Source organism: Nomia melanderi, chromosome 12 (genome assembly GCF_051020985.1).
Source record: "Nomia melanderi isolate GNS246 chromosome 12, iyNomMela1, whole genome shotgun sequence".
NCBI lineage: Eukaryota > Metazoa > Arthropoda > Insecta > Hymenoptera > Halictidae > Nomia > Nomia melanderi.
In genome coordinates, this window is record NC_135010.1 from 3,708,201 (window position 1) to 3,724,954 (window position 16,754).

Consider the following 16,754-nt stretch of genomic DNA (forward strand, 5'->3'; position numbering starts at 1 on the left):
ATAACTGCTAAAATACTCAAGAGAGGTTAAAACTCAATTAACAGGTCGACTGCCAAGTAAACATTCGTCAAAATTCCTATGCAGACGAAACAGTTTTCTTATTTAATACGATTGATATGTAATCCCTATAAATATTGTAACAATAAATTATTTTCGGTTTCTTCAGACATTCATTACAGTATTCAAAATTTATGATTTTTTTCTGAGTATATAACTGTAACCTTCTGCTTTATATTTACATTCTTTCTAAGCCAAAATGTTAGAACATAAGGCAGTGAGTCATTAGAAATGTATTATCTGACATGTACCATACGGATTTTTCGATATCTCCATTATTTAATTTTTTCGGGTAAAAACAGTCTTTTGCACTTCAAATGCTATTCTAGAAGAAATAAAATTCTGAAAAATCTGTACGCAACATTTTAGATAATAAATTTCTGTTTATAAATCCATGCAAATTTTTGTCTTCAGATGTTTCAGTTTGCAATCGTGTCGGTCAACAATTAAAGAATGTACTAAAGCATTAATTCAGGATGATCATTAATTTGTTATTCAGATCGTACTGAACGTGGAAAACATAAAACCATCACCTAATAAAACTAATGTTGATATTAAATTTCTTGATAATTTCAATTATAAGAGATGAAATTATAAAATTGTGAAGTTTCCTAAACATTTATGGGTGCGGTAATAATCAATTCCAGGTATTATACATAATTAGGTTGGGTCATTTTAGATCTAGGAAACGCTCATAGTCAACCAATAAAACCAGTAATGTAGAACGTCTAATTTATATTATAAGAAATTAATTTACAAAATCGCGAGGTTACGTAAACGCGTACAGGGGCTCGCAATGATCAATTTAAAATATGAGATATAATTAACTGATACTATTCGAAACATAGGAAACACTCGGCATCACATAATAGAACCAGCAACAGAATTATTAAAGTTTTTAATCAATCAAAGTTATAGGTAATTAATTTATAAAACTGTAATTAATTTATGATACTGCGTAAACATATTGGTGCCTTTGAATAAAACTTCAAAACGCGAGGAAATTCTATTGCTTCGAACACAGGAAACGCTGGCAGACACTGAATAAAGTCAAGAAATAGAACAATTAAATTTCTAATTTCTGTTGTAAGAAGTCAATTTGTGAAACTGTGAAGGTTATAGAAACATCCGTAGTTTGGTAATGGCCAATTCAAAATATGATATACGGTTAGAATTTAGTATTCAAAATTACGGAAATGTTCATACGTTTAATAAAATTAAGTGTATATTTAACGTAAATTATAAGAAATTAATTTATATCATTGTGAAGTTTCGTAAAAATCTGTAATCCTCCAATAAACAATTTAAAGTGACAGGTACAATTTACTTGTACGGTTTAGTTAATAGTTTCAGTTTTTGTTAATAGAAATTAATCTGTGGTATTGTGAAATTGAATAAACATCCCAAGTTTGGTGAAGAAGTTAATCACAACATTAATTAAATTTCACTACGAAAATCCTACAAAATAGTGACGATAGCCAAATAAAAATAGTAAGAAAAGAATTAACTTACTATATCGTTTTTACTAAATGAAATAAATTTACAAATCGACTTTTATGTTTCACTCATTTCTGGCTTTCGTGTGAGAGCCGTGTCCACTAGGAATTTGTTCCCTACATTTCGCCAACATTGCAGCTGGCTTCATCAGGGGGTTACAGGCACACTGATACTTTTATGTTTACTATAAAAAACTAGTTTTTACAAATACATAAAATTCAATAATAACCCAGTTAAAATAATAAACATACTTAACTTCCACACAATCTTAAGAAGTACTGATGATCGAATAGAATCAATAATAAAAGAAACAAGTTACATTTCCTCTGATAGTAAAACAAATTTACGAAACTCCCGAAATTTCATTTACAAATTCGTAAACATCAGAAATTCAACAACAGCCACATTAAAGTACCTATCAAACACAATTAAACTCTGCTACCAAAATCCTCTTAGCCAAAAAAAGTCCAATTTAAACAAACTCTGAAACTATTGTACATAAACATGTTTGATCCAGTGAGAATCACTTTAAAACCAAGCCTACGGTCATCCTCCGACGCTCGAAACCCTGAAAACCTTTTCAGAGTTGTCCGATAAAAGCGATTTTCAATTAATCATCTTGTTGGCGGATATGTCCACGTACCAGCAACAGGATGGTGTCCTAAAACGGTACGGGACTCTTTACAACCTGTTTACGGCTTCTCGCGTGTCGATGCCGGAGGACCGGTCCCGTCGACGGTTGTCCCTTTCTTTCGTTTTTTCCTTTTCTTGGTCACCTCTCGCGGTGCGCACCATGGGTTAGCGTTCGTCGCCGGTCAACAACATAACCTTGCGCACCCCGGAGTAGAACTATTACTTATCAATAGGAAACACCGGGGCCAGTAGATTAACCCTTACAGACCTGATTTTTATACAGAATCATGTTCACTTATCTAACAACGATGGACTGATATTCAATGCACCATCAGTAATGACTTCATTTTTAATAGAATTGTGTATACTATACTACTTTTCTGATAGACATAGGCTCAATAGTATATATAGGCAAATAGTATACTACTTTTCTGATAGAAATAGACTCAACAAACAGTAGATGTATAGAAATAGGCTTAAGGCAAAAGTATATATACGGTTACCTGTCACAGTTTTAATATTTTGTCAGCCATTGAAGCAGTAAAACAATGTACATTATAATATACGCCAAGTCTGAAGGGGCTAATTTTTCAGTTTTTCACCCCTGTCCTATGATTTCTTTCATAATTGTAAAACTTGCTAGAATTATATCATTGTTAACAATTTACTATAAAAAGGGGGAATTCTACGTTTGTCCGATATCTATATTCACCTCAATAATTAACCGTTTGTCATACAATGTCTTCCTCAACTACGATCAATACAACTATTATATTATAATACTTTGTCATTAAACTTGATTAGGCTCCAGCGTTTTTCACGACTTAAATCCAGATGAAAATTAATAATCTATTCAGAAAAAGAGAAAAATTCTAGGCATATTTTATGTCCACATCTACTCTAAAGTATAATAACTAATAACGGGAAATTAACACTTCGTATTCAATTCGTATTCAAAAGAATCGAGTAATATTTATGCTTCTTAAACTGTTTGAAATCTTCTCCATAAGTCTGACACGTTATCACAAGGCACGAAGTTAAAACACACAATATTACAAATATCGACTACAAAATTACATTACAAAGTTAATAAACTTACAGCTATATTACAAAAATCGATTTTAAATATTCGCCTGGGCCAGTGTACTTAAGCTTGAGAAAAGTGAAATAAAAAAAAGATACTATCTTTAAAAGGTATTGGCTTCGTACCTGAGGGTGGCGTGGCCACCACGGCACGCCGGTCCAGGCCGGACACTTATCCGGGGCGAAGGAGAAGATAATCGTCGGCGGCCGAGCGAACGACGACGGTTTCCGCGAACGCGTGCGATTTTATTGTCGCTCGTCCGCGATTATTCGGCCGGCGTAATTACGTTGTAAACAGGCTTAGGCCGACTCTCGCGAAGCGCATTGTGAACGCGTTTTATGGCCGTTTACCCGGCGCGCGGGGTTTTTCGACTGGCACCGTTATCGTGGGAACGTGAGAATTAACTGGGCTCTTCCTTCATTTTTCGACGGGGGTCGCGATTGCGTGTTTTATTGCGGAATCGGGGAATTAGCGATAGGGAATTATATAGTCGAGCCTCGAATAATGTTGTTCCCTGGCTGGTTTTCTCTCTGTGTTCTCGAAAACGGTGTTAGGCGAGAATTAAGTGGCCTCTTCCTTCATTTTTCGATGAACATTTCGATTGTGCGTTTTACTGCGGAATTACTGATAGGGAATTAGTCGAGCCTGGGATTATGTTGTTCGATGATTCTCTGTTCTTTGAAATGGAGTTCGCTGAGACTTGTGAAGGAGTGAGATAAAGGGATGTCCGTTGATTTTATGCTATAATTATTCTGATAGAATCTAACGTCTTTTCTCTTATTAACTCTTTAGCTCTCAAATAAAAGCTTTTAGGAAACATACGTCTATGTTCGCAATATACAGTTATCTGGTCTTTTTTAACCTGGTTAGATTTACATCCTCGTATTTTTCTTTTCCTTTTGTCGATTTTGTCACATTCTTATTTTGTCGAGGATACTTTTAACCTTGTAGGTCCCAAATAAAAACTTTTGAGAAAATACATTTATGTTCACAATATGCAGTTTTTGGATTTTTCTTAACCTACTCATGTTTTCATCCTCGTATCACTTTGTTTGTTTTCCTTTTGTCAATTTTGTCACATTCTTATTTCGTCGAGAGTACTTTTAATCCTTTAGGTTCCAAATAAAATCTTTTAGGAAAAATATATTTGTATTTGCAGTATATGTTAAGTAATCATTTTTAACCCTCTCGCTACGGCGGGCCCGCGAAGCCCTTCGTGTAGAACCGAGTGTTATGCAAAAAGTGGGAACATTAAGCGCGCACAGTCTTTAGCATTCGGACCCTCTTGTCTCAAAAATGCCGGTGTGACACTACTTTTAGAAGCAAAATGATTTGTGTTCATAAAAATGTGTTTATAATTTTTCCATGAACGTATTTCTGATATTGTTTATATTGTCTTAACTTTCGGCTCCATTTTGTGGCGGGTGACTATAGTCACCCGTAGTAGCGAAAGGGTTAACAAAAATAAATATTTTAATGAAAAATGCTATTCTAACTGTCAAGGAAATAGGTGGTTATTTGTGCATCGATTTTACGCTGATGGTTTCGCGACTAGTTCACTGGTTCGCATTTTATTGATATTGAAATATGTGGTTTCGGGGCGATGCCAGCCGGTACTAGAGGGTTAACCTTTTGCACACAACAGCTGTTCACTAGGAATATTCATTATTTTCTAATGAGATACAGATGATACTTTTTTAGAGTTAACTTGAAGAGTTACATTAATTAAATTATACATAAATTAAGGAATAAAGTTGTTTTATTTCTCATATTGATGCATTATACAAAGCTCAATATTAAACTTTGCAATTTTGCTATATTAGATCTAATAACGAATGAGAGTAGCTTCTGTAGTGCAAAGGGTTAACTCTTGGCATTGGACAACCTTTTTTTACATTTTCTTGTGATAATTTGATAAGTATAAGTATATTTTATTAAGACGAATTTAGAATTATTTCTTTATTATATTTATGAAATGTTAGATTTCAGTTTTTTACTTGGAACATAGTATGCGAGTGTAACTAGCATTTTTAGAATAAATAGTTAACCCTTCAAGGACGACATCTGTGCACAGAACTGAATCTAATATCAACCCTAACGCCTTTATTCGCTGTATTACATAATTATCATTTCTTCTTTAGGTATGACGTCCGTGCACAGATTCTAACATTGATTCCAGTACCTTTATTTTATTATATTACCTAATTATTAATTTTCTAGTTTCAAGAACTATAGACAACTATGGAAAATATAAAAAATCTACTGATAATTATCTACTAATAATTTAGATCTTACAATCACCATTATCATAGATTTTATAGTCATCACGATCTAAACTTCTATAACAAGTCTATTATCTCATTCAAACATTAACCATACAAAACTCTACGATAGAGTATTTCTGTATATAGCCTCTCTTGAAGTATTTTTATTAAAACGATTTCACCCCATTAAATAAACAAACAAATAAATTTTTGAACGAAACAACTTTCCACGCAGTTCACCGTATCAACTCTCGCGTGACAAAGCCAGAATATCAAATTCCCACCGCCGAAGAGCATTACAAATTTATGTATTCACACATCCATTAAACAAATACTTTTAATTATTCCGCTCTCCGTAAACTTCCGGTCCAATTTTTCCACGGAATAATTACGCAAAACTGCTTTCGCAGAGAAAACCTCCCGTGAAAATGAGGATTCATGGGGAACAGGCCGAGGTTCTAGAGACCCGGAGAGAAAGAAACACGCGTTTTTGAAACGGGAACAGAAAGAAAGTGATGTTTCTGGTGTAACGAAGCGACCAAGGACCCACGGCGTATTCCTCTGCTAGGTACGCCGGCCTATTCAACTCCCTTTCTGCAGTTTTCATACGGCGGAACCTTCGTCGAGGGTTTTTGTGACGTGCAAGTGGGTCAGCGACGACGACGACGCCGCCGCTGCCGCTTGACCTGTATAATCTTTCGGTTCTACCTGCCGTGTCACGTAGGCACCGCCTCATTAAACGGGTGTCGAGTGGGCTCGCAACACACATTTTACTGGAAGCTACCGAAGGCAACCCTCGGCGCTGGCGCGTCGAACCTTCCTGGTTTGCACGCAGGGACTTCTACTTAAATGTAAAATACCGGTATCGTACAGTCATATCTAGGGCCGCGCCAATCCGAGGGTGCGAAGAGTGCAATGCACTTGGACGACAACATTAACAGGATGACTGCCACGGTGGTCACCGGTGACCGGCGTTCATCTTTTCATTTGGACCACGGTGGTTACCGGTTACCACCATGAGTAATTATTTAAAATCATTCATTTTAACACGTTGAATGCCGCACGATTCCATAGAACAAAATACACGAAATGGAAAAAATATAATATTAAATCCTTTGATTGAGTTACATTATTATTATTGCATATTCGTTAAGCTGAATGACACCGCATTAGATAGTAGTATTTATAATATAAAAATGTTTACAAATAATCATCGTTTAATTGAATGAACTGTAGTCACTCGATTTGGTCGGGGGTCACCGGTGACCCCCATGGCATTCAACGTGTTAAGGGAAATTGTCTCGGGTAAAAATTAATGGATTATACGAATATGTACGTAACCTCGTGAATTAAAAGGTGCGCTATTCGCATCACTTGAGGAGCTTCCTTTATCGGATTCTACATTTTTTAGGGATAACTTTCTTTCACAGAAATGTAAATTAAAATTTAAAAAGTAACAACAAATATTAAATTACCGTAATGATGTAGAAAGAGTAAGGTTTAAAAATGATACTTCTCTAAAATGTGTTTCAAATATTAGCATAATAATATCATCTTACTCTTTGAAAAACAATTATGGACTGTCGAAATTATTCAAAATTACCATATAAACATACAGTAGTTTCTATCTGCTTCAATCATTTCTGGAATTTCTTGAAAAAATGAATTTCCTCACGGGGTTATGGTGGTCACAGGTGACTACCAGTAAGAAAAATATGCTATTGGCAAGATTATACCGTTGTCTAAATATATTGCGCATTTTTGTACCGTTATAATCTTGTTAAAATAAAATTTGAGTTGTAGCCCGTTGGTGCAAATTCAAACAGTCGTATGGCAGCGAAAATGTTAACTCATTTACATCATTAGTGTATATATGCGCGGATTTTTCTTGGTCTATATCACCGGAGCGTATATATACACATCATCCTTTGGGGCATTATAACTAGAGCGTATATGAATAAGAATACGAACCGTTATACCATGTCCATCATTACCATCAAGATTTACTGGCCAACATTTTCCCATATTCATTAAAACAAGTTCACCGAAGAAAACTCGTAAACGTTGTATAGTTTGTATATCACAAAGAAAAAAGTATAGATACATTTTATGAATGCAATAGTTGTCATGTCGCTATATGCATTGACCATTTGAAGTACTTTCGTACCGTGTAAAATAATTAGAATTAATTTGTCAAATTATTACCCATATAAATATATGCATGTATTAACTTTATCGCACTAAATGAAATTATGAATTCTTTGTTTACGCCACTTTGCTTTTAATTTTCTATACGTTTTAAACCATCTTTATTCTGATCGAATAAAAAACATATTATGTGACAACCACCAATTTTCACTTTTTCCTTATGATACAAATAGGTTAACCCATTCTCTACCAACATTTCTTTTAATAACATTCTCTGCGGTTACAATATTTTATTCATATTAGAAATATTGAGCATTTAATATGACTGATATGAAATCCATATAAAAATTGTAACAATAGATTGTTATCTATTTTATTGGTTTATTCTATCGTTGCTAGAAAAACTGATGTTCGTTCGTTTAGATCTTGAAAATTAGAGATTTAAAAATAGACTATTAACTAATATATATTAAATAATATATTTCTATTCTTTTAAATCCACGAAAACTTTTGTTTCCGGATGTTTCAGTTGTTTGCAATCGAGTCGGCCAACAATGGATGTTTTACGAAAAGGGGTTCCATAGCTTCCATAGCGAATAACTGTGCCAATTTGTAACATTTTGGCATAGAAAAAATATAAATATAAAGCAGAAGATCACAGTTTTTGACGAAAATGTAATGAAACAGTTCATTTCGCTTACTCGCAGTGTATATTCAGATAATTCGTCCAGTATTTTCTTCGATTATTATTGAAATTTAGAAAAACGTTCCAATTGTTAAAAAGAAATTTTACATTACACGTTATATACATAATTGTAACGGCACATAACGCAGTTCCTAGTTATATACGTAATGTAATAGCTATAAATATAACCACATAAATAAATTAATAAAAAATAAAGATGTAATTGAAGGTTATAAATATAACAATAGTTATTGCTGGCTCGAAATGACTCAGCACTAGTCTTACGGGGGTCAATAAAGCGGAATAGAGGCAATATAGGTATTTATTGCTTGTTTTCTCTTTCTAATGCCTCCCTCTGTTGTAAGGCCTTCTAATATTATCTGTGAGTGAAATAGCTGCTTTGGGACAGATTTAGATATTATTCGAATCGTTTCAAATAAATATTTATATAACAAGCAGTGGGCGATTCCCTGATTCCTGTACGTGACCAAGCTTAAGTAAAAGCAAACTCAGAATAAACTAGAATATTATTTCAACCTTCTGTTTTATGATTTTATTTTTCGAGTAGTTAAAAGCTGCTTTATTTGCAATAGTTCCCTGACAAAGAGGAATTTATTATGCTTGTTAGTGGAAAATGTTTAATATTCACAAGACCGAAATAACGTTTTCCTCGAAGGATATTAACTTTTCTTCTGAATTTTTGATTGAAAATTATTAAATTTAATCTGAAGTTTCCACTACGTATATGGTTTTATATTATACAGCAAGGAGATAATTAATAAGTATTATTTTAAATTAATAAATCAGTGGCATCAGCTTTACTAATGAAAAATGAAACAAGGGGGTTGTGATCTGTTATCACTCTAAAATTTTGTGGAAAAATTACTTTTTCATAAAATCTTGTAAAAAAATTAAAGTAGAAGGAAGAAAAATAAGAAAAATTGATCTTTCATCAAATTAATCATTATTAAATTAATTTCCTATCAAAAGCAATGATAAGGATGATATAAGCGAAATGGAAAATAAACGGCATATTTGCTTCCAATTTGGTGCTATCTTGGTGATGAAGATTGGTTTTGGTGCATCTCTTGCATGGGCTCATTTTGAATGGTTCAAATGGGACTGACCTGAAGGATATCCGAAAAGTATTACGGTCCTCAGATTATCATTGCTTACAAAGTGACCGTTATTGCCTGCAGGTATAGGTAATGATGGTCAAAAATATCTTTTCCACTTTTACAAATTTTGTTATTTAACCCTTTGCCCTATGATTTCTTCCACAGCTGAGCTTGATAAAAGAACTTTAATGTTCATAATGTATTAGAAAAAACAGAATTTGGTATTTATTCTATTCGCCATAATTACTCCAGACATTAACAATTGATAATAGAAAGAAATATTTAATATATACTTAGAAGAAATAAATACTGTTTAGGTTTATCAAATTTATTTTAAAATTTTCAGGACGAATGTCACAGGATATTATAGGGCAAGGGGTTAAATGAATGTGAAACCATGTTTTTGTATAGTACCAATAGATAAGTAATTTAAGTTCATGAAACACTCATTTAAATAAATATTTTATCACGTATTTTCATTTCATTACAGTTTGTTGCTTAAGTGATTGCCATTATCCCAGTCTCCCCTGATTCGTTCGCGTAAAATGCCGCAGTAATTTTAATGTTACCATTGATATTAATACGAGTTTGAAGGAGAAGATCAAACAAATTCCATTCCAAAAATTCCTTCATTCAGGTACGTTAATTTCTATTGCAAAGAAATAAGCTAATACTCGTTAGAATGCTTGTACACAATGAAATGGGAACTTGTTTGATTAAATAAAATGGTTGAAAAACTTCCGATTTCATTATGCACCAACCTTCACAATTCATTCTCTTTGATGTCATAAAAAGTGGAACGGCACATTTATACTGACCCAGAAAACACAGACAAGGGGATCGACGATCGAATTAGGGAAAGGGAAAGGTTAATAAATATTAACTGCGAACGTGCAAAGTGAGTAAAACAATTTAAAATCGTCGAGAGATGAGAACGAAATGTAAACGAAAATCAGTTGCACGCGCCGAAACGAACGAAAGAGAAAGGGTGTGAAATATCGATTGGGAGGCAGTAATAAAAAAGGATAGAGAGAAAAAGAATTGAAAAACATGGAAATATGGAGAAATGAGGTATTAGGTAATTCCGTAAGTAATGTCGTTTTTTAAAATACTAACATCTAATATAAAAAAATTGATACTCATGTTTTTTTAATCATCGACGTATTAACGATCGTTGTACATGACCTTTCCTATTTTTATATTAACGTTAGACGTATCGACACTTTATATATACATATCTATTCGTATCCAGTCAAATTGATCGATCCAGATCAAATTGTTATAAAATAAATTAAATGACAAATTTATCTTATCGACAATAAGAAAAGAAGAAAAGATAAAAATTGAAAAACTAATTATTCGGGCAATATCAGAATCGATATAAAATTAAATTAACAAAAGAAAACTGTTGCGGTTGCCGTGTGTTCAGTGCTAATTATTTAACGTCATTTCCAAAAATTCTTTGAAAATATTGGATTGCGTAGAAAATGAAATAATTTCAAACCTTTGCGGACGAGAATTTTTCAAACCACTTGAGTGCTTTTTCCATAAAAATTGAATTATTGATCGAAATCTTAACTAACAAAAGAAACGAAAATCACGTATCGATCTCTCATTATTTAAATAATGAAATTATTCATTCACAGCTCTCGATTTCAGATACGAAAGCTTGAAGTCGTCATTACGGCGACATTCGACCGCAAAGGGTTAAAACACCAAAGGCGTGATGAAAATATTATATAAACTGAAATGAGCAAGAACTGTGGGAAAACTGGAAACTCATCAGAGATGAAGAATGGGCTGAAACGCAGATTAAAGGAAGCTGATAATAAAGGCAAAGGGATGAAAGCAGCAAAAGAGAATATTACACGAAAAAGAAATATTTGTAATGGGAAAGGATGAAGTAGAAAAAGTTTGAAATTACTTAATACAACTCACAGTAAAGTAAGTATTTAAAGGAGTGAAAAAATAACTGAGTTAACGGTAACTGGAAAATTAATGGCGGATATTTTCTCAGAGACGAAGCCAGGGTAAAATTTCAAATAAAGGGGGTAATAAAAGAAACTTGACCAGTCAGAAAAAAATGGCACGGCAATGCACCGAAATGCGAAGTTTTATAATGAAAGAAATGAAGCTTGAAAAAGACGAAGTTATTTATATACCATAATAGTAGAATAAACGAAATAATTTTTAAGCGAAGAGAAATTATGACTTCAAACGTAAAGTTGACAATAAAAAAAAAACATTCGTAATACAAAGGGTAAAGCTGAAAAATTTCGAATTTGTTTACAGTGAAACAAACGAAACAATCTTTAATCAATGAGAAGCTAAGAAACGAAAAATAGTGAAACATGAAACAGGTGGAATTTGTTATTTACTACAACAGTGAAACAATCGAAATAGAAGGTGTGTTGAATTTAAGGAAGGAATCTCTTAGAATTTTTTGAAGAAAAAAATATGAATGCTTTTTGGTTAAAATTTTGCATCCATTTTTACTATACCTTTCTCAAGTTTCATGAATTTTTTCAGTTAGATTCAATTAGGAATACAGTTTTCACGATCCAAATAAATAAACATAAATAAATAGGTAAAGAAACAAAAACATTTTGAATATCAAACATTTCGGACAAAGAATTTATGCAAAAATATTTTAATACTAAAATTTGAACGAATGCAGATATTTTGATTGCTAACATAAGGGATCATTTAAATTTTCTAATCCAAGCGTAAATTTTTTAACGAACATGATAAAACTTGTAAAATACAGATGTGTATGAATCTTTAATCAAAGAAGACTATTAACCAAAGGACTACCAAGAAATTCAATTACTAAATCAACTACGTTAACAATTTATCAAAGAAGCATTTGCATCTTTCCACTGATTCTGAAGACAGAAATGAAGAATGGACGACTTTGATTCATCTGATAAATCTAGTGTTAAAACCAATCGAAATAAAAGACGTACACGATAAATTCACGAAAAAGATACAGACATAAATAATGCTGAGACAAACGAAAAAGAAATAAGAGAAACAAGTAAGCAGTTGAAAAAGATAGTTCCAATCGCGTCTCCTTATCGAATCCGATTCCCATGCTCGTCCCACGCAGCCACCCTAACCTTTTCTCCTCTGCCGTTCGAACCGCGCACATTCTCCCGTTTCCACCCTGCCCGCCTCGAATCTCATCCCCCGAGCCGGCCCGACCCGGAATAAATCAATACACGTGTCTGCTACTTGGTTGTACACTCGGCTCGAAGCCTTGAGCCCGAATTCCGAGGAGCCGAAACTTGCGCGCGCGTTCACGGTCAGGAAAAACAATTCGCGGGGGTGAGTTTAATTAACTCGAGCTGGGGCTCTGCCTGACAGCGTAGTCGGGACGTTATCGTCGGGATATAAAAGCTCGGGTTTTGATTAAGCTAGCGATTGTTCAATTACCGCCGAAAGTCGCGGGCGCCTGGCAATCGTGACTAGCTCGACAAATTTTTAATAGAGCTGATCGATGGTCACTAATTTCCCTCTGATTCGAGTGAATCACATTTCGACCTTTTTGGGGGAACAAGATGGGTATTGTTTCTAATGATTCAATGTTTTTGGTTTTTGGTTTATGATTTGGATTAGGGATGGTTTTTAAATTCAGCGTTTAACACGTTTATACTAAGTACCAAATTAATAAATTAACATTTATTATATATGTTAATGTACGAGTATATTAATATATTATATTTGATCGCCTGAAAATGAACAATTTAGATTTATGTTCTACGCCTCCTAGTTTCAGAAATATTGTAAAAATATTGTTTTCAACCCTCAACTGTAAAGAGTGTTTTCACTCGTTCAAAGTGGCTGTTCACCGATAAGAAAAAATACGTGTCAAATATTTTCTTGATAACTATGTCTCACATAAGTTCCACTAAAATCGGCGTGTGTTGGTTGAAAAGGTTTCCTTGTTAGATAGTGGAGACAATGACGATATGTACAAACATTCTATTTATAAGGATTTCACCCTCCTCATGCAACCTCAGTTGTTTTTTCCGTGAATGATTCATAATTGAATCTGGGAATGACGTGTTTTTATCTTACCTAATTGGCGGCAAATGTCAGCCTTCAAATGAGAGGGCAGAGTTTTCTCTTTGAGCAATGCCTCGTAATGCTCCTTGGCTAGGCGATATTTTCCTTGGACTTCGTACAGGTGGGCTATGTGAAATTTTACTGAAACAGAAAAATGGAATTGACATTTTAAAACAATTCGTATGGAACTGCAGAGCGATATTAGTTCTAGAATATGAATAACCAATGACAGCGAGATGCCAGTTTATGCAAATTCATATTTTTATAAACGGATTCCAAAAAGCTAAAGCTGAATACTAATTTATTTCGTTCGCGTGTGGTTTCAGTACATCATGATTAAAATGAAACTGTATGAAAATTCAAGTTCATATTTTATAATTCCACTTTCTTAGATTATTGTGTGTTACAAATGAAATTCCAACGTCAATGAAAATAAATACAAAATTTTAAGAATGAAATATCGATTAGACCACAAATATCAAATATACAATATATATATATATAAATCGAACAAAGCAAAACACTAAATAACTGATATTTGAGACCTATTCAATATTTCATTCTTAAAATTTCGTGTTTATTTTATTTATATTTATTTATTTATTACATATAATATATATTATATATTATACATATATAATACATAAAATAAGTACAAAATATATTATATAGTATACAATCTAATATCTTAATACATTCGCATCGTGAACCGATGACAACGTTTACTTTTAAAACACGAGAATTCACGTTTTCCGATGCGAATGTGTTAAGACACTAGATTATACACTCCATTATATATTAATTGCAAAAATGATTATCGAAATTTCAATACACATGTGTTGAAATATCTTTATATCATTAATCTTTTGTAGTCCAGAAATTGTTCACTAAAAATACTCAATATTTTGTAATGAGATGCAGGTGACATTTTCTCAAATTGATTTGACAATAAATCGCACATACGTTGAGGAAGAACACTATTTTCTGTCAATGTTTCATGTATTGATGCATTACACAAAGCTTAATAATTGAATATGAAACTTCACAAAGTGTCAAATCAATTTGCAACTGAAAGGCACCTCCGGAGTACAAGGGGTTAAAACACCCCGCTTTAAACGGAAACGATGACATACGTTTACTTTTTTAAAAAATTCCCTACACGAAAGTGTTAATAAAACTCGGAATTTCCATAAACCCCCACCACTGAATTTACAACTGCACTAGATAGACCATAGTTCGAAGTAATTAGGCAACCTTCCATAATTTCGCGCCACTTCCGAATTACACTTCCCGGCAACTTCACCGATGCTTCCCAACCGCGTGACTAACCAACGCGCGACTGACCTGAATGTAGCGATTGCTCGAAGTGTATCACTCGCACAACTTCTAGCTGGATTAAGATGTGAGAGTGAATTTCTCGGTAAGGAAAGTATTCCAGAAACGAGTCAGGTGGGGAACACCGTACCGTTCGAAGTGATGGATCATCCACCGGAATCGCGGAATCCTCGATGCAATTAAATATTGACACAAGTGTAAGTATCTTTTTTCTTTTTAATATTTGAGTTTATTTCAACCTGTTAACTGCGGAATTTAGTTTGAAAAATATCTGGTTTTGCGCGCAATAAAATGAAAGAATAAAGTGTGCACTCGTCAAACGCAGGATGAATGCAGGTAGGGTATATTCTAACGGAAAACCAAAGGAAAACAAAGAAGAATTACATGTTTATTATGCACATTAACAGTAAAATCATTAGTAACCAGCTGTATAAAGTTGCATAAATGTTTGTCACGTATAAAAATAAAAAAGGGCAATGATCAAACGAGTTAACACACTCACGATAGAGCATGTTTTTACATGGTTGATCGTAGATTCTAATGGTAAAGTAATGTTTGCAAGAATGAAATTGAAGTACACTCTTTTGTTTACATATTTAAATCTACGATTTTAGTTACCAGTTCTGAGTGCAGATTAGTAATTTAATAATTTAGTTAATCATTAATGTGAATTTATTTTAATTCTGTAAATTAGCTGTGTTCCGGTGGTACATGCTAGTGCGACAATGTTCAAAAATTGTATGAGTGTCGCAAGTTACAATTAATGTAAATAATATTGAATTGTGATACTGTAGATAGCTATACATGTTTCTGATACTGATTAAAGTACTGATTAAAAGATTTCTATAACCAATTTTTGTTTTTATAATAAATTCACTTTGAAAATAAATGCTCATTCTAAGTTTTATGAATCCAAACAAAGTACCAAAGTTAATATACCCAACAATTGTTTAAAATAGATCAAATTTTTTGGTACCTTATAGGCACAGAAAAATTGGCTGTTAATTATTATAATAAAAGCAAAGAATAATTCAAAAAAATAATAACAGCGAAAAATAAATAAAGTAAATGATAACAGTGAAAAATAAATCAAATAAATAACAACAGTGAGAAATAAATCAAATAAATAACAACAGTGAAAAATAAATCAAATAAATAACAATAACAATGGTAATATCATAGTGATACGAATGTGATATCTTTGCCGTGATAACGGAGCCTCGTATCGCATTTTTATCTCTGTTACTAAATTTAGATATTAAACAGTAAAATTTCTTTCGCCCGAGTGTCCACGTGACTCATTCATGTCTCATGGTAATCCGAAGTGACGCGAATAAAGCTATACAGCGGCATGAAATCCCGCCCGGAAAGAGTAACGGAGATTCCCGTTTTATTAATTAAGGCTTCAAGGCTCGCTTTCCTCTCTCCGAATAGCACATTGTTACTCAACACATTATAGTACGCCATGTTTCGAGCAGATAACAGTATATTATAAAAGTATAACATAAAAAATATAAATAATAATGTGTATTATACAGGGTGTCCCACAACCTCTGTCAGAGTCCAATATCCTTGTTATTTCTTACGATACAGAAAATATTAAAAGTGCTAATTATTCAGTTTGAGAACACATATTATAATACAAATAATTTTTCTCTTAATACTTTAACTGCCAAGTAAACATTCATCAAAACTTTTATGCGGTCGAAGCAATGTTCTTTATGAAACAGAAACCAAAATGTCAAGATTTTACATAACGATTGTTTTATTGTTTTTCTTATGTCTCGTAAAAAAACCTTACATCCACTTATTGCATATGTGTACTATAAATACAACTTGTTTCAATAAACAGTAATACAATTGTT

The 16,754-nt window shown here is 33.1% G+C and overlaps 1 protein-coding gene across 2 annotated transcripts in view; it reads right to left on the reverse strand.

Annotated features, from left to right (window-relative positions):
- Window positions 1–16,754, reverse strand: part of Utx (Utx histone demethylase) — a 210,833-nt gene that overhangs the window by 26,922 nt on the left and 167,157 nt on the right. For both annotated transcript variants that reach the window (XM_031975167.2, XM_076372642.1), the window contains one exon: window positions 13,567–13,695. In XM_031975167.2, the coding sequence (XP_031831027.1) occupies window positions 13,567–13,695 (129 nt within the window). The remainder of the gene's footprint in view (window positions 1–13,566; window positions 13,696–16,754) is intronic.